Below are 17,891 nucleotides of genomic sequence, written 5' to 3'. Positions count from 1 at the left end.
TGACAGCAATTTTTTCTTTGTCTGTAGAAAATCTGAATAATTCAGTGGAACTGTTAAGTCTCATTCACTTACCCAGCATTTTCTGTCAATGTGGTCATTACATTGAAACTTAAACTTAGTTGGAAATTTAATTTTTTGCTTTTTTGTTGTACTAGGGATGGAACTCAGGGCTTTGCACATGCTAGCCATAAGCACTCTACAACTGAGCTATATCCCCAGCCCATTTTTTAATTTGAGACAGGGTTTCTCTAAATTGCCCAGGCTGAACTTGAACTTGGAATCCTCCTGCCTCAGCTGTCTGATTATCTGGGATTACAGGTGTGAGCCACAGTGCTCAGTCTTAATTTTTTTTTTTTATAAATTTCTTAGACCTGTTTTGATGATGGTAAATTCAAGTATGCTCTTAAATTTTATGTTTTTTATACATGTTGGGTGTCCCTTATCTGAAATGTTTGAGGACCAGAAGTGCATCAGATTTCAGAGTGTTTTAGATTTTGTAATATTTGCATTAGATTTTGTGGGTTGAATATCTCTAATCTGAAATCAGAATGTTCCAAATCCAAACTTTTGAGTACTAATGTGACTTTCCAAAAGTTTCAGATTTGGGAGAATTTAAAATTTCAGATTTTTGGATTAGGAATGCTTAACTTGTATATGCTTTATGATTAACTAGAATGATGTTTGGCTTAGAAAATTTTTATGTTAAACTATATTTTGATTTTTGCTTGTCTTTGACCCAGTTATTTTCTCTCTTTATACAGATTAGCAATTTAAAGAAAATATTAAAAGGAATCCTGGATTACAATCATGAGGTAAGGACTTTCTTCTGATTCTACTTGGAAGTATTACCATAGGATAGTTTAATTTTATAATAGTTTTAAATAAGGAAAATTCATTTTCAAATTTAATAATTTAAGTGCATTAATAATGCACTTATTTTCTCTTATTTAGTTTCTAGGATATTGGTTCCAATAACCATCTGTTACATGCCAAACAGATGAATAAGCTTTATTGCATTATGGGTAGTTTGTGGATGATTACTAATTTATGTTAGATTTTGCTTTCTACTATTAGTTTTCCCTTCTTCCCTAACTTGTGAAAATGGTTTAGAGCCTGTGCACTATCATGGTTAACTTCACTGCCTACTTGTGTCTTATTATTTGGCTAGACCCTGGCCCTAGGTGAACTTACTTTACCCTCTGAATCTGCATCACACATTGCTGGGGAAATTTTCAGAGAGTGGGACTAAATCATTGCACTTTAAATTTCATGATCATAGATTCCAAATGGACACAATACTATGTGGAAATCTGCATTATTTTCCTATTGTTTTCTTCCCCCTGTAAGCTTACGTGTGTTAATGATTACATTTATAACCATAATACCAGTCTTCCCATTTCAGTAAGTGTGACACTTCCATCCACCCTAGTACACCGTATAATCTTAACAGTTCACACTCCATCTCTACCAGGTACTGAGGATGAACAAAGAGTTCTTTACCACTGAGCTATATCCCCAGCTCTTTTTATTTTTTATTTTGAGACAGGGTCTTGCTAAGTTGCTGAGGTTGGCCTTAAACTTAGCAGTCCTTCTGCCTCAGCCTCCTGATTGCAGGTGTATGCCACTATGCCCAGCCCTTCCTTCTTTTAATACCATCTGCAAGATCTATTAAACCTTCAAAATAGAGTTTTCTCCAGCTCTCCCACCACGACCCTACACCAAACCATCATTAGCTTGTGTTTAGATTACTAAAAAACCTAACAGATTTTACCATTATCCTTTGGTAGTTGGGTCTCCACTTTCAAGCTAGGATAGTTTTTAAAAATATAAACTGGAATATGTCAGTTTCCTTCTTTAAGTCTTAAGTGATTTTGTATTGCCTTGAAGATCAAATCTACATTTCTTACAATGTACCACCAGGTGCTACATGATCCTCTAACCACTTCTTACACTACTTTCTCCTCACCAACAACACTATAGCCCCTTCATCCTCCTCCTGTTCCTCAGATATGCCAAACTCCTGTGTGCCTCAGAGCCTACACTCGTGGTTTACTTGATATATGTCATGTTCTTCCCTCAGCTCTTGTCATTGCTAGCACATACTTATTTGAACCTATTCTTATTTCCCAGAGATGCATTCCCCAAGTATGCGCTATCTCAGCTGGGACAGCAGTTACTTCAGCCCCATTTATTCAAAGCACTGTGTTTATTCCCTTTGATCCTTGCCATATCTGGGCTCTTTTTGTTTTGTTTTGTTTTGTTTACTTGGTTGTCTCACCCTCATATTAGTCATGAAATGAGGTTGGGACCAGACCTGATGTAGTCATTGTTACATCCCTGCCCCATTGCATAGTATTACCACATATTTGGCACTCTAGATTTTCTAATTATCTCAAGTATGTGGTGAAGCCCTCCTGTAATTTCAGCTACTGGGAAGGCTGAGGTGGGAGGATCATAAATTTGAGGCCCACTTCAGCAACTTAGATCCTGTCTCAAAATAAAAAATAAAAAGGTCTGGGCTTGTGGCTCAGTGGATTGAATTGCTGAGTTCAATCCCCAGTACCATAAATAAGTAAATATTTATAAATATTAGTAAATAGATACTATAAATGTTTATATATTTGAAAATATGTAAATAGATGACTACTCTAAAATTAATAGTATTTATTTACATAAAGTAAATACTAATTTCCAAGAAAAATACGCCACTTAAGACGTATAACAGTATATGTAGGGTTTGTGTTAGACATCTTGACAAATGTGTAAAGGAGTATTTTGTTACTGTTACTTCTTAAGTGTAATAAGAAGGAATATTTATTAGATCTTTTGGCTTAGAAGAAGTAATTGTTTTGTTCTGAGCATTGTGCCTATTTTGTGAAGTATAAATGGTAATTTTCACTAAAGTTTTACAGTAAAAAAGAACGAAAACTTATATCAAAGATCATGATGATGTTTCAGGAATATTTTATTGAGTGTTATTGTGAGGAAGGTATTATTTGTAATGCTGTACTCTTACTAGATGTTAGAAGTCCTGTTATCCCCATCTTACATGTGAGAAACTTAGGTAATCTAACCATATATACCTCTTTCTGTTAATCTTTTTTTTTTTTTTTAATTCCTCCAACTATTCTACCTCTACTCCACAAAATTTTCCTTGGCAATGTTTTGGTCCTTGAGTCTATCACTGTCACTCTGTGGCTTCAGTCAGCATCATCCAGTCATGCTCCTTGTATTCAGAGAGTAGAAAAATCCAATCTCTGAAGATGGCTTTATGTCTTTGGAACTTTTCTAATGCCCTTTTAAGAGCCCAATTCTATTCAGTACTAAATGATTATGACAAAGAATGGGAGAATAAGTAAAACTAAAATCAGTATATACAGTTGGTATTTGTTTAGTTTGTGCCTGCACAACTATTTAGTAAGCATACTACGTGACTCATTACCAGTCCTCATTTATTCTCATAGCCCAGTGTTTTTTTTCTTCTGACTACCTACTGTAATTTGTAATTGTGTATTTTTTTATGCATTTACTTATTCATTTTATGCCTTCTACACCCTACATAAACTCCTTGAAGGCAGAATACCTCTCTATTTTTAAAAGCCTTAACAGAATAATTCTAGTTTTAGAAATTTATCTACTAAAACTTCATAACAGCCACTCAGAAGTCTGAGGCAGGAGGATCACTTGAGCCCAGGAATTGGAGGCCATCTGGGACAACAGAGTGGGTGAGACCCTATTACAGTAAAATAAAATAAAACTACTTAGGGCTGTCTACCTCATCATTATTTCATAGTAGATAAAAATTGAAAATAACCCAAATGTCTAACAATAAGAAAATGTTTTGTAAATACCTTGCAACCATAAAACTTCATATTAATAAAAACTATTTAATAATATGAAATATGAGATTGTATGTGGCATATGATACCAATTTTATAGAAAATATACATAAATGTACTTGTAAAATATGTATGCAGATCCATAGTCTCTAATCCTTTAGACCAGATCCATTTTGAAATCCAGAGTTTTTTAGACTTTAGAAAGGTAATATGAGCCTGATGCAGTGGTGTACAACTCGGGAGGTTGAGGCAGGAGGATCACAAGTTTGAGGCCACCTTAGCAATTTACAAGATCCTGTTTCAAAATGAAAAGCACTGGGAAGTTAGCTTAGTGAGAAAGCACCCTTGAGTTCAATCCCCAATATCTCCTTCCCACCCCCAAATAAAAAGGTAACATAGTATAACCATGTATTGTGTGAATACCCCCAGGCGGGTTCCCTTATCCTATTATGTTGATATTTCTGCAGTGAAACTATTTTTCACTCTAAATGGAATAATAAGAATAATAAATAAACTGTTCATTTATTACCTTTCACCCTTATCCTGGGAAGAATTCCTTTGTCCTATCCTACCTTATATTCCATTGACTGAATAATATGTATTTCTTGTTCCTGTTTTTTTTTTTTTTTTTTTTTTTTTGTAAAGCACATTTTTCATTAACATCTTCTGAAAAGTACTTGATAGATAACTTTTTTAGGTCATGCACATTTGAAAACAATCTTCTTTCTTGAGAGTTGAGTTGGTTATGGGATTTTAGTTGGAAATAATGTAAGTATTTTGAAGGCATTGCTGCATTGTCTTCTAACTTGCAGAAATGTTGAAATTTCATGTAGATTCTCATTCCTTTTTGGTACCTTTTTCATTTTCTGGAAATTTTTAGGATCTTTTTAAATCTCCCAAGTTTCAGGATGGTGTACTTTGGTATGAGGTGTATTTTTTGCAGGGAAAAAGCTTTATTTAAAAAATTATTATTATGCTTTGGCACTTTCCAAGTATTCAAACTACCCACCTATTAGTTTTAGTTTTAGAAATTTTTCTGACTTTTTTTTAATTTATATTTTTCCAATTTATTTTCTCTATTCACTTTCTAGCCTTTGAGCCTCCTGGATTAATCCTTTAATTAATTAGCTAACCATTTCCCTTGTGTTTTGTTCTGCTTTCTGAGATAATCACACAGCTTTCTTCCAGTTTGTGCATCAAAGCTTTCATTTATGCTATCATATTTTTAATTCCCATAAGCTTTGCTCTTTTCTAAGTGAAACTTTTATATCCTGTTCTTTATCAATGTAATACTTTTTCTCACCTTTCTGTGAGTACTAATCACAGATTATTTTTACTTTCATATTTTTTTTTACTTCATTTATTTCTTAATCCATCTGCCCAGGTTCCTCCCAGTAGGCATCACAGTTAGCAACTGCCAAGGAAGTAAATGATCTTCCTCCCACTCCCATCACTCCTTCTCCCCAGCCATAATGATCTTGATATTGTTGGAATTCCAGTACACTCCTATCTCAGTACTTTGCCCCAGGCTAAAATCTTGTGTGGCTTGTTCCTCCACTTTTTGTTATATGATTTGCTGGTTTATTCTAGATCTCTATTCATTTTGTTGTTGTTGTTGTTTTGGAAAGTTGTTATTTTATGGGGGGGGGTGTTTTGATTTTGTATTTTGGTTTTTGTTTGTTTGCTTGGTTTTGGGCCTGGGGATGGAATCCAGGGTCCCACACAGGCTAAGCACAACTCTGCCACTGAGCTGTATCCCCAGCTACTCTGTTCAGATTTTGTCTGAGGCAGATTTTGTTAGAAGCTTTCATTGACTGCTTATCTGAAATAGCAGCACCCCTTCTGCACAACACCCATCAGTTTTTCATTGTAAAATAAACATATATTCAGAAAAGTATGTGACATACATATGTGTAATTTAACAATTAATTATAAAGTGAACAGTCTTATAATAGGTCTGTGGAACATTGTCACCACCTTAGAAAGCCCCTGTGTTCACCTTTTACAACCTCTTTTCATTTCCTATCTGCAGCATAGAGTGATCCAGAGTATGTAAAATAAAATTTAAAAATCCATTCTTTGGCAATTATCAAGAATACAAATAATACTAAATGTTGGCAAGGATGTGGGGGAAAAGGTACACTCATACATTGTTCATGGGACCACAAATTAGTATAGTCACTCTGGAAAGCAGTATGGAGATTCCTCAAAAAACTAGGGATGGAGCCAGCATATAAACCAGGTATCCTACTCCTTGGTATATATCCAAAAGATCTAAAATCTGCATACTATAGAGATGCAGCCATATCAGCTTTTATCACAGCACAATTCATAATAGATAAGCTATGGAAACAACCTAGGTACTTGTCAACAAATCTTGCTACCAGCATTTAAGGAGTCAAATGGAGTGAATGTGACTATAGGGTCTGAGTTTTTATTTAATCTCGGCTTTTTTGGTGTCCCCTAGTTCAGAACCTTTTGTTTAAGGTTCACAAAAAGCAAACATCTCATCCTTCTTGGAATAGTAAAAGGATCAGTACACAGCTTCTTTTCTCAGTGTGCATATCACATGCCAAATAGTGACTTAAGTTGCTTGAGTTATCAGGATTGTTATAACTTAGGTATGTGAGGTAAAAACAAATTGGGAGTGAGATTGAACAGCTGTGTCCTTGGTAGTCAGTTTCTAGTGGTTAAAAAGTAATCTATCAAATATTTCATGTGGTAATATAAATGTGAATGTAATTGTAATCTTTTGTTTCCATTTAGATTTTAGGACAACAGATTAATGACTTTACCCTTCCTGATGTGAACCTTATTGGAGAGCATTCTGATGCAGCAGAGCTTGGAAGGATGCTCCAACTCATTTTAGGCTGTGCTGTGAACTGTGAACAGAAGCAAGGTAATTTATATATTAGTTAGTGTATGTATTTAAAATATTGAAGCAAAGTAATATATACTGTATATTTTATATATAAAGTATAGCACAAACAATAACATCTCTCACAGGTCACCTGTTTTCTACAAATTTTTGCTAGTTTTTTGCAATTTTTTTTTTTAGTTGTAGATATCTTTATTTTATTTATTGATTTTTATGTGGTGCTGAGGATCAAACTTAGTGCCTCACACGTGCTAGGTGATCTCTCTTCCATTGAGCCACAACCTCACCCCAATTTTTTGCTAGTTTTAGTATTTTTGTTTTGTTTTGATTTTTAGTTTAAGCAAGTTTTGCAAGTTACAGTAAATTTGGTAATGGTCCTCTTCTTTCTGTTTCTGGGAGACCACATAATTCTTTCTGAGTATATTGTTTTGTTGTTTATTTTTTATTTTTGTGGTGCTGGGACTGAAACCCTACCTTGTGCATGCCAAGTATGTGTCTACCACTGAGCTACATACCCATCCTGAGTAGAATGTTTTTAATGTATTTTAACTGCATTGGATATGATGAAATTTATTGTTAATTGGACAAGGTTCACCTATTAGTTTGGAAAGTGAACACAGATGCCCAGCAGCAGTTCAGTGGGTATCTATGTCTACCTTCCCAACATAATCTATAATAGATGCCTTAGAGTCGACATTGTCCCACACCCCGCCCTTTTCCCCATACTATAGTTTGAAATATTTACAAGTTTGTCTTTGCTGTGGGGAAAAGAAGAGAGAAGAGTATCATAATATGTTGTCTTTAAATGATAAAAATAGTTTGAAATTCTGTTCCCTCTAAATGTGGTAGATATTCTTCCCCAAGAAATCACTTAAGTCGGTTTTTTAAAGGAAAGAATATTACATATTATCCAGATTGTTTCATCCTACTTACTTATAAGTGATTATAAAACTTTTAGAAACACTATGGGATATTTCTTATTAACCTATCTAGCAAGAAAACTTGAAATTCAAGGGCTTTTGGGGATTGTTTTCACAAAGATGAACAAACACTTTAAAATAAATTAATGATTTGTATATCAGTGCTAGAAACATCTCACTAACCATATAAATATGAATTAATTTTTATTTTCTTTGTTTCCTTTGTATTGCAATCTAAACTATTGAATTTGAAGTTCCCAGAGCTGAATTTTATCATTTTTATCAAAATATTGGTCAATTTATTAGCTAATTCAGTTTGTAGAATGGCAGTTTAGAAAACATCTCTGTACTTGAGATTAAGAGCATGGGCTGTAATGCCTAATGGACTGTAATGCCTAATGGGCTGTAATGCCTTGTTTTCAAATTTGATTCCACTTTCAGAAACTATGGAGGGATATTGAGCAAATCACTTAATCTCTGTATTTTAGTTTCTTAATAAAATGAAAATTTAGTACCTACCTCATAAGGTTATTTTGAGGACTCAGTGAGATATGTGTGTAAAACAGTATAGGTTCTTTCACGTAAATGGTTCAAATGATCTTTGTTATGTGGAAACTCTTTTTTCTCTTTTGCAATACTAGGGAGTGAAGCCAGGACCTTGTCTTGCTAGGCAAGTGCTGTTGAGCTATATCCCCATCCTTTTTTGTTTCTTTTATTTTATCTTTTGAGACAATGTATCACTGAGTTGCCCAGGCTGTCCTTGAACTTGGTATTCTCCTGCCTTAGTATTTCAAGTAGCTGAGATTATAGGCATACACCACTATGCCCAATGAAACATAATATTTTATAAAGTATTTTAAAACATTAATTTTGGTTCTGTTTTCATTGTGTGTTTTGTGGAGTTTTAGGTTACTACAATTTTTTCAATGATAGTTATCATAAGGTGGTGTTTAGGGATTTATATTCATTTTCTGAATAGTGGAACATAAATTAGTAAATCCACTTACTTAAAGACTACTTTTAGTTAAATTTAGTTCACAAATTTTGTTAGAAAATATAGTACTTTATATGTATAGAAAATCTAAGATGACAGATTTGTTCTTTGCTGAAGATACTTGAAGACCAACTTTGATATGTAGATAACAATGTAATAAATATCTTTAAAAAATTTTTCCAAGTAGCTTTTAAATAGCTTTTCTAATCTTAAATAGCTTTTCTGTCCCCTCTATTGAGAGCTACTTATCTGCATGGAGATCACTTATTTTCTAAGAAATACTGTCAGATTTATCATAAATAAGGTGAATAAATAATACCGTCTTCTAATTGATTTATGTCACAAATGTTTATTTTTATGTCACAAATGTTTATTGAATTGATACATTAGGGAATAGGAACACAGTGGTAGATAAAACAGAGACAGTACCTGCCGTATTGGAATGAGAGTAGACGGAAAAGGCATTAAATAATAACATCAGAATGCTGGTGAGTTCCTCTGAAGACTAAGAACAACCTGGATATGGGGTGAGAAAGCTATTTAAGTAAAGCTGTGGAGGATAATGGGTTAAGTATAATCTAAGTAGTAGAAACTGAATGTAAGAAAGTTACCTTTGAAGGATTTAAAAGCTCCACAAAACTACGATGAAGTATAGTGAGGAACAGATAAAGAGAAACAAAGCAGGGGAATAGGTAGATGAGGGTTATTCTAAACAATGACAATCACAATATTTTTCTTGCCCCTTCCCTCACCTTTGGTAATGCCAAAGAGATCATTATTAACTTGTTCTTTGTTTTTTTTTGCGGGGGAGGGTGTTCTAATAGTAAGTTTGATAATAGTCAACGTTGTTTTCTTAAAACAGTGACTACTTTTACTGATCTGATTTAATTTTGTTTTTTTTTAACAATGAATTTCTTTCTCTCTAGCTTCATTCCTTTTAGATTTTATCATGACATACTCATAGTAAATTTCAGTTGCTTATTCAGTTTAGCTGAAATATTCTGTAGAGTCATCTACAATCATTTTTTCCTCTGAAATTGTATAAATAAAAAAAAATTTTTTTGAGCAGGATTTTAACATCTCACTGATTCAGATTTAGGGTATTCCTTGCTCTCAGGAACATAGTAGAAAACTAGAAATCAAATAAATGAGTTTCAGAATTACTAAGCATTAGCTGTCTCTGTATGTATGATATACAACACAGGGTTTATTGAAATGGCTCTATCATTTACTATCTGACTCACTTTGGACAAGATCTCAGCCTACTTCCATGTCTGCAAAATGAGTATACAAAATCTCCTAGTCATACAAATATAAGGGCTTTGTGCTTAGACACAGTTTGCAGTTAAGAAGTGAAAAGCAGCTGCTAAGAACTTTGAATATTTGTGCTGTCTTGACTAACTTCTTTAATTAGGGCAAATAAAATTGAATTTGTAAAAGTAAAGATTAGTAGGGACATTGATAATATTTACTTAGTATCTCCTTTCTCTCTGGTATTCTACTATTCATTAACAGAACAAAAAATGCTTTTTATAGATTAGGAAACTGGGATTCCTAAATATTAAGTGACTTGTCCAAGATTTCTTACTTGTGAGGGGCTAGTCAAGAACAAACACTCATGTTTCTTCCACATTTAAACTTAGTTTAGTACTCTTTGTACTATATCATGCTGTAAATTTTGGACAGTTTAGATTTTAGTGTAAATTCCCTTACATACTGCACCTCATTCTCCAGCATTACCTCATAGATATGTACTTAATAACTGTATGTAATTGTATTTTGACCTTTAAAGATTTGTAAATGGTTAAAATTGTACATTAATGTAGTTTTCATCATCATTTTATCATTTAGCATTTTACGGTGTTCGCGGGGAAGGGCCTTGACGTGGCAACACCGCTTCTTAACTAACGCTTCCCCTCTCACACCTACTAACTTCCTAACCCCCATCTCACTTTCTTTACTTCTAGTAGGCTGCCATTGAATTTCCCTTTGCCATTATCAGTGCCATGGCTTCTTCTCTTTCATGTTCACAGTCTTCATTTTGAGATTGGGTCAGTCATCTGAGTTTCATTAGTTTTTGTAGTTTGATGCCTTCAAACAGAATACCTAAAGCACTCCCTTGCTATATCTCTAAACTCATAGGATGATTGTCATTGAGAAAAACAGAAGAAAACATTGATCTCAGACTAAAGGAATTCCTTACTGGCCAAATAGTAATTATGATGTATTCCTCCTCTTGGATTGTGTATGTTTGTATAATGAAACATTTGATTGGGTTCAAGTATCCTTATGAGAATACTTCCATTAAAACACATTTTTTAAAAAATTTTTAGTTATAGGTTGACACAATATCTTTTTTTTTTTTTTTTAATGTGCTGCTGAGGATCGAACCCAGGTGCCTCACGCATGCTAGGTGAGCGCTCTACCTCTGAGCCACAACCCCAGCCCCTAAAACACATTTTTGATAAACTAAAAACTTTGGCATTGACACCAGAATGTCATAATGTCATGGTTTAATAGTGTTTTAAAAATACTTTTTTAAAAACAAGTTGCCTGTCAGGAAGAGGATTACAGTTTAGCATTCCAAATATGAGGGTTTTTATAAATGGTTTTTTGGATTTTATTTATGAAACCTAGGGTCTTCGAATTTCCAGTTGATAGCTACCTAATGTTTATAGTATTGAGAGAGCACAGTGGTGCAAAGTTCACAGGGTTCGGAGTTAAGTTCATATTTAAGTCTTGGTTCTACAGTTTTCAAGGTGGGTGCTCCAGAACTCATGCATTCTAAGCACTCACTCTACCACTGAAATAAATTTCCTGCCTCTGCATTTTTTAAACCTTGGGTAAAGTTTATTTATCCTTGAATAACTTCTATTAGTTTTCAGTTTTTCATCTGCAACAGAAAGTATTAACATACTTTGCAGAGTTGTTGAGAAGTATTAGAGATAAACTACACATAAGTCCTTACTAATGAATCTCATCAAAAAATTACCTTGACAATTTGACAAGATTCCTTCATATTCTACTTCTAGTGGTGAGAAGATTTCTTTTATATTTGCTTTTTTTGTATATATGGGATTAGAGTGACAAGTGAAGGCTAAAATTTCCTTATTAGTTTACCTTTTAAAATATTTTTTTTGAAAACATATTTACCATGTTTGTTGGAATCTACCTATTAATTTTTTTAATGCTTAATGCCACTTATCCATTATTATATTTGGAAATAATGAAAAATCTCTTCCCGGACTGTTTCTTTTTAAATAATATATATATTTTTAAATATATTTATTTATTTATTTTTATGTGGTGTTGAGGATTGAACCCAGTGCCTCACATATCTATGAGGCAAGTGCTCTACCACTGAGCCATAGCTGCTCACTTCCAGGGCTTTTAAGAAGGAAAGAAATTATTGTTTCAATATTGTTGTACTAAGAGCTAAAGAGACCTTTCTTTTTCTGCAGCGGTGAGGATAAGATTGATGAGGTTGCTGTTTTAGCATATTAGAAATATTAGACATTATTTTAAAGCCTGGGATTATACAGTATATGTTTCTCTTTTTTTCCCCTTTCACTCATTTATTTATTTTGTTTTCATTGATGTTTTATGTAATACATATATATATATATATATATATGATGGAATTTACTGTGGTATATTTATATATGCACATAACATGCTTTTGTTAATTTAATTCTGCATTTCCTCCCCTTTCCTGTCTCTCTTCCCTTTCTTTTGCTCTTCTTCTTCTACTTCACTAATCTTCCCTATATACAATATTTGTTTAACTATACTATTAGATTCTGTCTTAAATTCATCTTAATTCTTTGCTAAGCATGTCTTGAGTTTATTAAGTATTTTCTTTTGTGTAGTAGAAAATACTAGTGTAAAAATTAAAAATAATTCAGTGCTTTAATGTTACATGAGAATAAAAGATTTCAGAGGTTTTTTTTAACCATTTAGCAAAGAATAATGTGAAAGATAACTTTTAGATTTTAGTAAAAGTAAGTAAAGTAAGTAAATAAATAAGTAAATGCCTTAAACTATATAATTTCATTTATTTACATTGACAGCATGTAATGCTGATGCTGCATTCCCCTGACCTATAGCTGTAGCATCAGTTTTATAAGAAATGATGTAAGGGGAGAAAATGTCTTCAGGAAAGATAAATACTGCGATTTCAGCCTTTGCTTTACCTATGGCACATATGTGAATACATTAAGCATGTATGAGGGATTCATAGGAAGAATCAAAACAAGAAACTAAGAATTTATGAAGTGTTAGCCTTCATCCCCTTGGCTGTATTTACCTTGAACAGTGACATTCTAGATTGTTCTTGTTTGCAGAGTACATCCAAGCCATTATGATGATGGAGGAATCTGTTCAACATGTTGTCATGACAGCCATTCAAGAGGTATGTTGGAGCTTTGTGATTAAAGAAGTAGAGATTTTACAAAGTAATTTCTCCTACTCATTTTTAGAGCACTTTTTTTGGCAGTGCTGGGGATTGAACTCAAGAATCTTACACATCTTGAGCATCATTCTGCCACAGAGCTTTACCCCCAGCCAAGACCTTTCTTCTTTACATTTCTTTTTGGGGGGTGGGGGTACCAGGGATTGAACAACCACTGAATTACCTCCCCAACCCTTTTAAAAATATTTTATTTAGAAACAGGCTCTTGCTAAGTTGGTTAATGTCTTCCTAAGTTGCTTTGAACTTGTGATCCTCCTGCCTCAGCCTCCTGTGCTGCTGGGATTACAGGTGTGCACCACCATGCCTGGCCAAGCCTGTTTCATTTTTTATTTTAAAAATCATATGTATTTAAAACTCACATCTAGATTTTAAACATTTATTTTGTAAATATAGTTGCAGCTAATCCTAATTTTTAAAAGTGTCCTTAATGAACTAGGAATAGTAGACTAATTCCTCAAGGTAATAAAAAATCATATCTATGGTTAAACCAGCAGTCTACCTCATACTTAACTATCGGTTTTTCTGTTTGGCAAAAAATGGGTCCTCAACTCAAGCTATACTCAAAGCAATTACTATTTGAATATTTATTTTAACTGGAAGACATAAAAGTACAAATAAATTGATCAGACTAACACCTGGTTAATCTCAGGATGTGAGAATGTTTTCAGCCATAGAAGCAATGGAATAAGCCCTGAAAGAAGATAGAAAACTGTCTACAGGACATGAATATGCAAGTAACAGAAAAAATGCAAAATGCAAACATGAAAAATACCGAATGCAAATTTAGATAGTGTTTTTTTGCAATGACTTCTGATACCAACAACTAAGAATTGGGCCCCACTTCAAAGAGGAAGGACATAGCTGTCCACAAGATTGCCCTAACTTCAAAGAACAGCCCCACATTCAGGGATCCCCAGGCTACTCTCCTATCTGACCATCTGGGTTCAAATTTAGGAGTTACCACTATCCTTAAATTTTGTAATTCACTGGAATAACTCAGAACTCAGAAATGTTAATATGTGACAAATGGATACAAATAAAACCAAATTAATTTCTGAATTTTTAAGTTTCTGTTAAGCCAAAAAGTATATAGGATAAGGTCTGGGAGCGTCCAAAATGCAAAGTTTCCATTGTCCCTTCTCCAAAGATTCAGGATGTCACTCTTATGGCACATCACTGTGTGACAATACATAGATTATTGTCACCCAGGGAAGCTTATCTGAGCTTTTGTGTCCAGTCTTCATTGGAATCTCATTACATAATATTATTGATTGAATAACTTACCATAGGTCTGAAATCCATTTTCGGTCCCTACCTCTACAGATGTTAAACTGATATCAAGTGGCTTAAAATCCCAATCTTCTAATCACATGGTGGATCTTGCTGGATGTCCAGCCCCCATCTGTAATCATCCTCTTAGATCACATGAATATAAAGACTCCTTTCAGTAAGAAATCCCAGCAGTTAGATACCACCTCCCTGGATAGGGGCAAAGACTATCCAAATTCTTTATTACCTAGGACCTTTCAAAAAACCAAAACCTTGGGCTGGGGTTGTGGCTCATTGGTTGAGCACTTGCCTAGCATGTGTGAAGTAGTAGCATTATAGTAGATTATTTGTTCAATTTTTGTGATAAAATATATGTAACACAAAACTTGCCATCCTACCCACTTTTAAATATAAATTCAATTATAATAAATTTTGTTCTCTTATACTTTTTTGGGGGAACAGTACTGGGTGGGGATTGAACCCAAGGCCTCATGCATTCTAGGTAAGTGTTCTACCACTGAGTTACACACAAGCCCAATTGTAATGAATTTTAAGTGCATTAACAGATGCAAATTTATATAGTAAATACAACACTATCAAAAGTATATTTGATTCTCAGAACCACATTTAAATAAATAAGGTCCATCAACAACTAATATTAAAAAAAAAAAAAAAAAAAAAGGCAAAGAAGTAGATCAACCCAGCTGCAATGTTGTGAGCAGCTGGTGTAGCTCCAGCTCCTTGGGAATCTGGGGCAGGATGACTTGAACCCAGGAGTTGGAGACCAGCCTGGGCATCATAACAAGACCCCAACTCAAAAGATAAATAATAAAAAGTTGATTAGTATGGCATTTAGAACTGATGTTAGGAGTATAAACTGGCAAATCTTTAAAGAAAATGCTATTATATACCCTTTTATGTCATGTAAGATTAGGTTTGATTATAAATGTTAAAACACCAAAACAATGATGGTCCTGGATTGTTATGAAGACTCTATAGTCATCAGGGACCCAGCATTCTTCCAGTACATTAGACTTAATAAGGTCTTTGCCATCCATAATACATGATACCCACCTAGTGGTTCAACTGTGGCTTTTCAAGCTTCAGCTTTCACATTTCCAGCCAGCATGAAGGATTAAAGGAAGGGTTTTGTATTTCCTTGACATAAACCTGCAGGAATTTCCCCCCCTTAGTAACCAGATATCACTCAAATAGCCACAGCAGGGAGACTGGGGGATCTGGCCCTTACTCTGGGTGCTAATAGACCCAAGTCAACATGTGCGAATTCTGTTGCTAAGAAAGAGTAGGGAAAATAAAAGGGGCCACAAACAATTACTGTAATCTATCCTTGTAATTCCATATTTAGGAATTCATCAAAAAATATGACATGTAAAGACATGTAAAAATAATTGTAATAATAAGCATTTTCCAGCACCTATTATGTGATAGTGTTGTATTTACTATATAAATTTGCATCTGTTAATGCACTTAAAATTCACTACATTTGGGCTTGTGTGTAACTCAGTGGTAGAACACTTACCTAGAATGCATGAGGCCTTGGGTTCAATCCCCACCCAGTACTGTTCCCCCCAAAAAGTATAAGAGAATAAAATTTATTATGATTGAATTTATATTTAAAAGTGGGTAGGATGGCAAGTTTTGTGTTACATGTATTTTATCACAAAAATTGGACAAATAATCTACTACAATCTTGTGAGATGTTGTCATTTGTTTCCATTTTATAAAAGAAAACTGAAGTATAGAGAGTTTGAGTAACTAGCTCAAGTTCACACAGGAAATAGTGACAGAGTTAGAACTCAGATCTAAACGGTCTGAATCTAAGGCTCATGCTTATAACAGTTGTGCTGTATCGCCTTAAATAGTTATTTCAGTATTATTTCCTAGTACTAAAACATTAGAAATAACCTAACTACTCAACAAAAGGGTAATTGATAAATTATGGTATATTGGCACATTATGTAGGCATTATGGCATATTTTTTTAAAAATAATGACATAGATGAATAATGTTATCATAGTTCAGGTTAAAAAAGTTAGACTATAAGCCAGGTGTGGTGATGCACCAATAATCCCAGCAACTTGGGAACCTGAGGCAGGAGGATTGCAAGTTTGAGGCCATCCTTAGCAAATTAATCAAATCCTGTTTTAAAAATTAAAAGTGCTGAGGATGTCGCTCAGTGGTAAAGTGTCCCTAGGTGTAGTCTCTAGGACCATTAAAAAAAAAAAAAAGGTAGAATATAAAGCACACGAAGAATGTTTGATTCCATTTATTAAAAAAATAGGATGAGGGCTGGGGATGTGGCTCAAGTGGTAGCGCGCTCGCCTGGCATGCATGCGGCCTGGGTTCGATCCTCAGCACCACATACAAACAAAGATGTTGTGTCCGCCGAGAACTAAAAAAATAAATAAATATTAAAAAAATTCTCTCTTAAAAAAAAAAAAAATAGGATGAGAGAAAACAAACTTACTCAATTTTAACTTCTCTTAAAGGTTGAATATTCTTTACTCTTTGTCTGATTTTACTGTAATAACAGATATTATAACAAGAAATACTTTATAAATTAAAATCTGTGATCATGTGATTTTCATTCTATGAATCTGTCCCAAGAAATTATTTTAAAATTCAAAGATTGAATACAGTGTTTTTCAAACTACTTTAAATTAATAGAAATGTGACAGCAGTATATATTCCTTGGTACACTTGTATTTAAATTGTGTTACCTTCATCCAATGGAAAATTATGTAATTAATAAAAGTGTGTTTAAAAGATATCTTATGACTGGAAAAAAATTAAAACATAGTATGAATGAACATATAAAATTAACATACAATGGGATTATAATTAAATTTTTAAAATAAATTATTTATTGTATGTGTATTCATTTAGCAAATACTACTTATTGAGTACACAGTATGCACTAGGCATTCTAGTAGATATTATAAATATAACTGAAAAAGATGAAGATGTCCCTTGCCTGTCAAAGGAAAAGAATTAAATAAAAATTCAAATACAGTAAGAAAAGTGCCATGATGGGGGAAAAATATAGGAGTCCTTGTTGAGAGTATCTAACTCAGTTTGAGGACATTAGGTAAGGCTGCCTCTGAGAGGAAGTGAGGTTGAACACTGAAGGATGAGAATGAGATAAGGAGGTACAAAATTTTTTTCTAAAGTCCAAAAGTCAAGAAAAACCAATACCAAATGACATGGGTTGGAGCCATTGAAAGAACAATGCCTGTAGCAAACATTGTGAGAGAGAAAATGCTCAGAAATGAAATAAGACATACAAAATTATTAGGACACCATGCAGTTTTGTTAAGAGCTATAATTTTGGAAATGAATGAATAGATTCTAAGGAAAAAATACATTGAGACCAGTATTGAAAAAAATCTGTGCAATAAGGATGGATTGGGGGAAAACAAAAGTGGAGAAAGGGAGACCAATTAAAAGACCTTCATACTTACTCAGTGAAAACAGGTGAAAGCCTATACTAAATTATGGC

The 17,891-nt window shown here is 33.7% G+C and overlaps 1 protein-coding gene across 2 annotated transcripts in view; it reads left to right on the top strand.

Moving 5' to 3' along the window:
- Positions 1-17,891, top strand: part of Hook3 (hook microtubule tethering protein 3) — a 112,058-nt gene that overhangs the window by 35,200 nt on the left and 58,967 nt on the right. For both annotated transcript variants that reach the window (XM_076852460.1, XM_076852462.1), the window contains 3 exons: positions 762-812; positions 6,606-6,738; positions 12,975-13,042. In XM_076852460.1, the coding sequence (XP_076708575.1) occupies positions 762-812; positions 6,606-6,738; positions 12,975-13,042 (252 nt within the window). The remainder of the gene's footprint in view (positions 1-761; positions 813-6,605; positions 6,739-12,974; positions 13,043-17,891) is intronic.

Source organism: Callospermophilus lateralis, chromosome 4, assembly GCF_048772815.1.
Source record: "Callospermophilus lateralis isolate mCalLat2 chromosome 4, mCalLat2.hap1, whole genome shotgun sequence".
NCBI lineage: Eukaryota > Metazoa > Chordata > Mammalia > Rodentia > Sciuridae > Callospermophilus > Callospermophilus lateralis.
The sequence above is the reverse complement of the archived record's forward strand: the minus strand, read 5'-3'. Positions and strand labels throughout refer to the sequence as shown.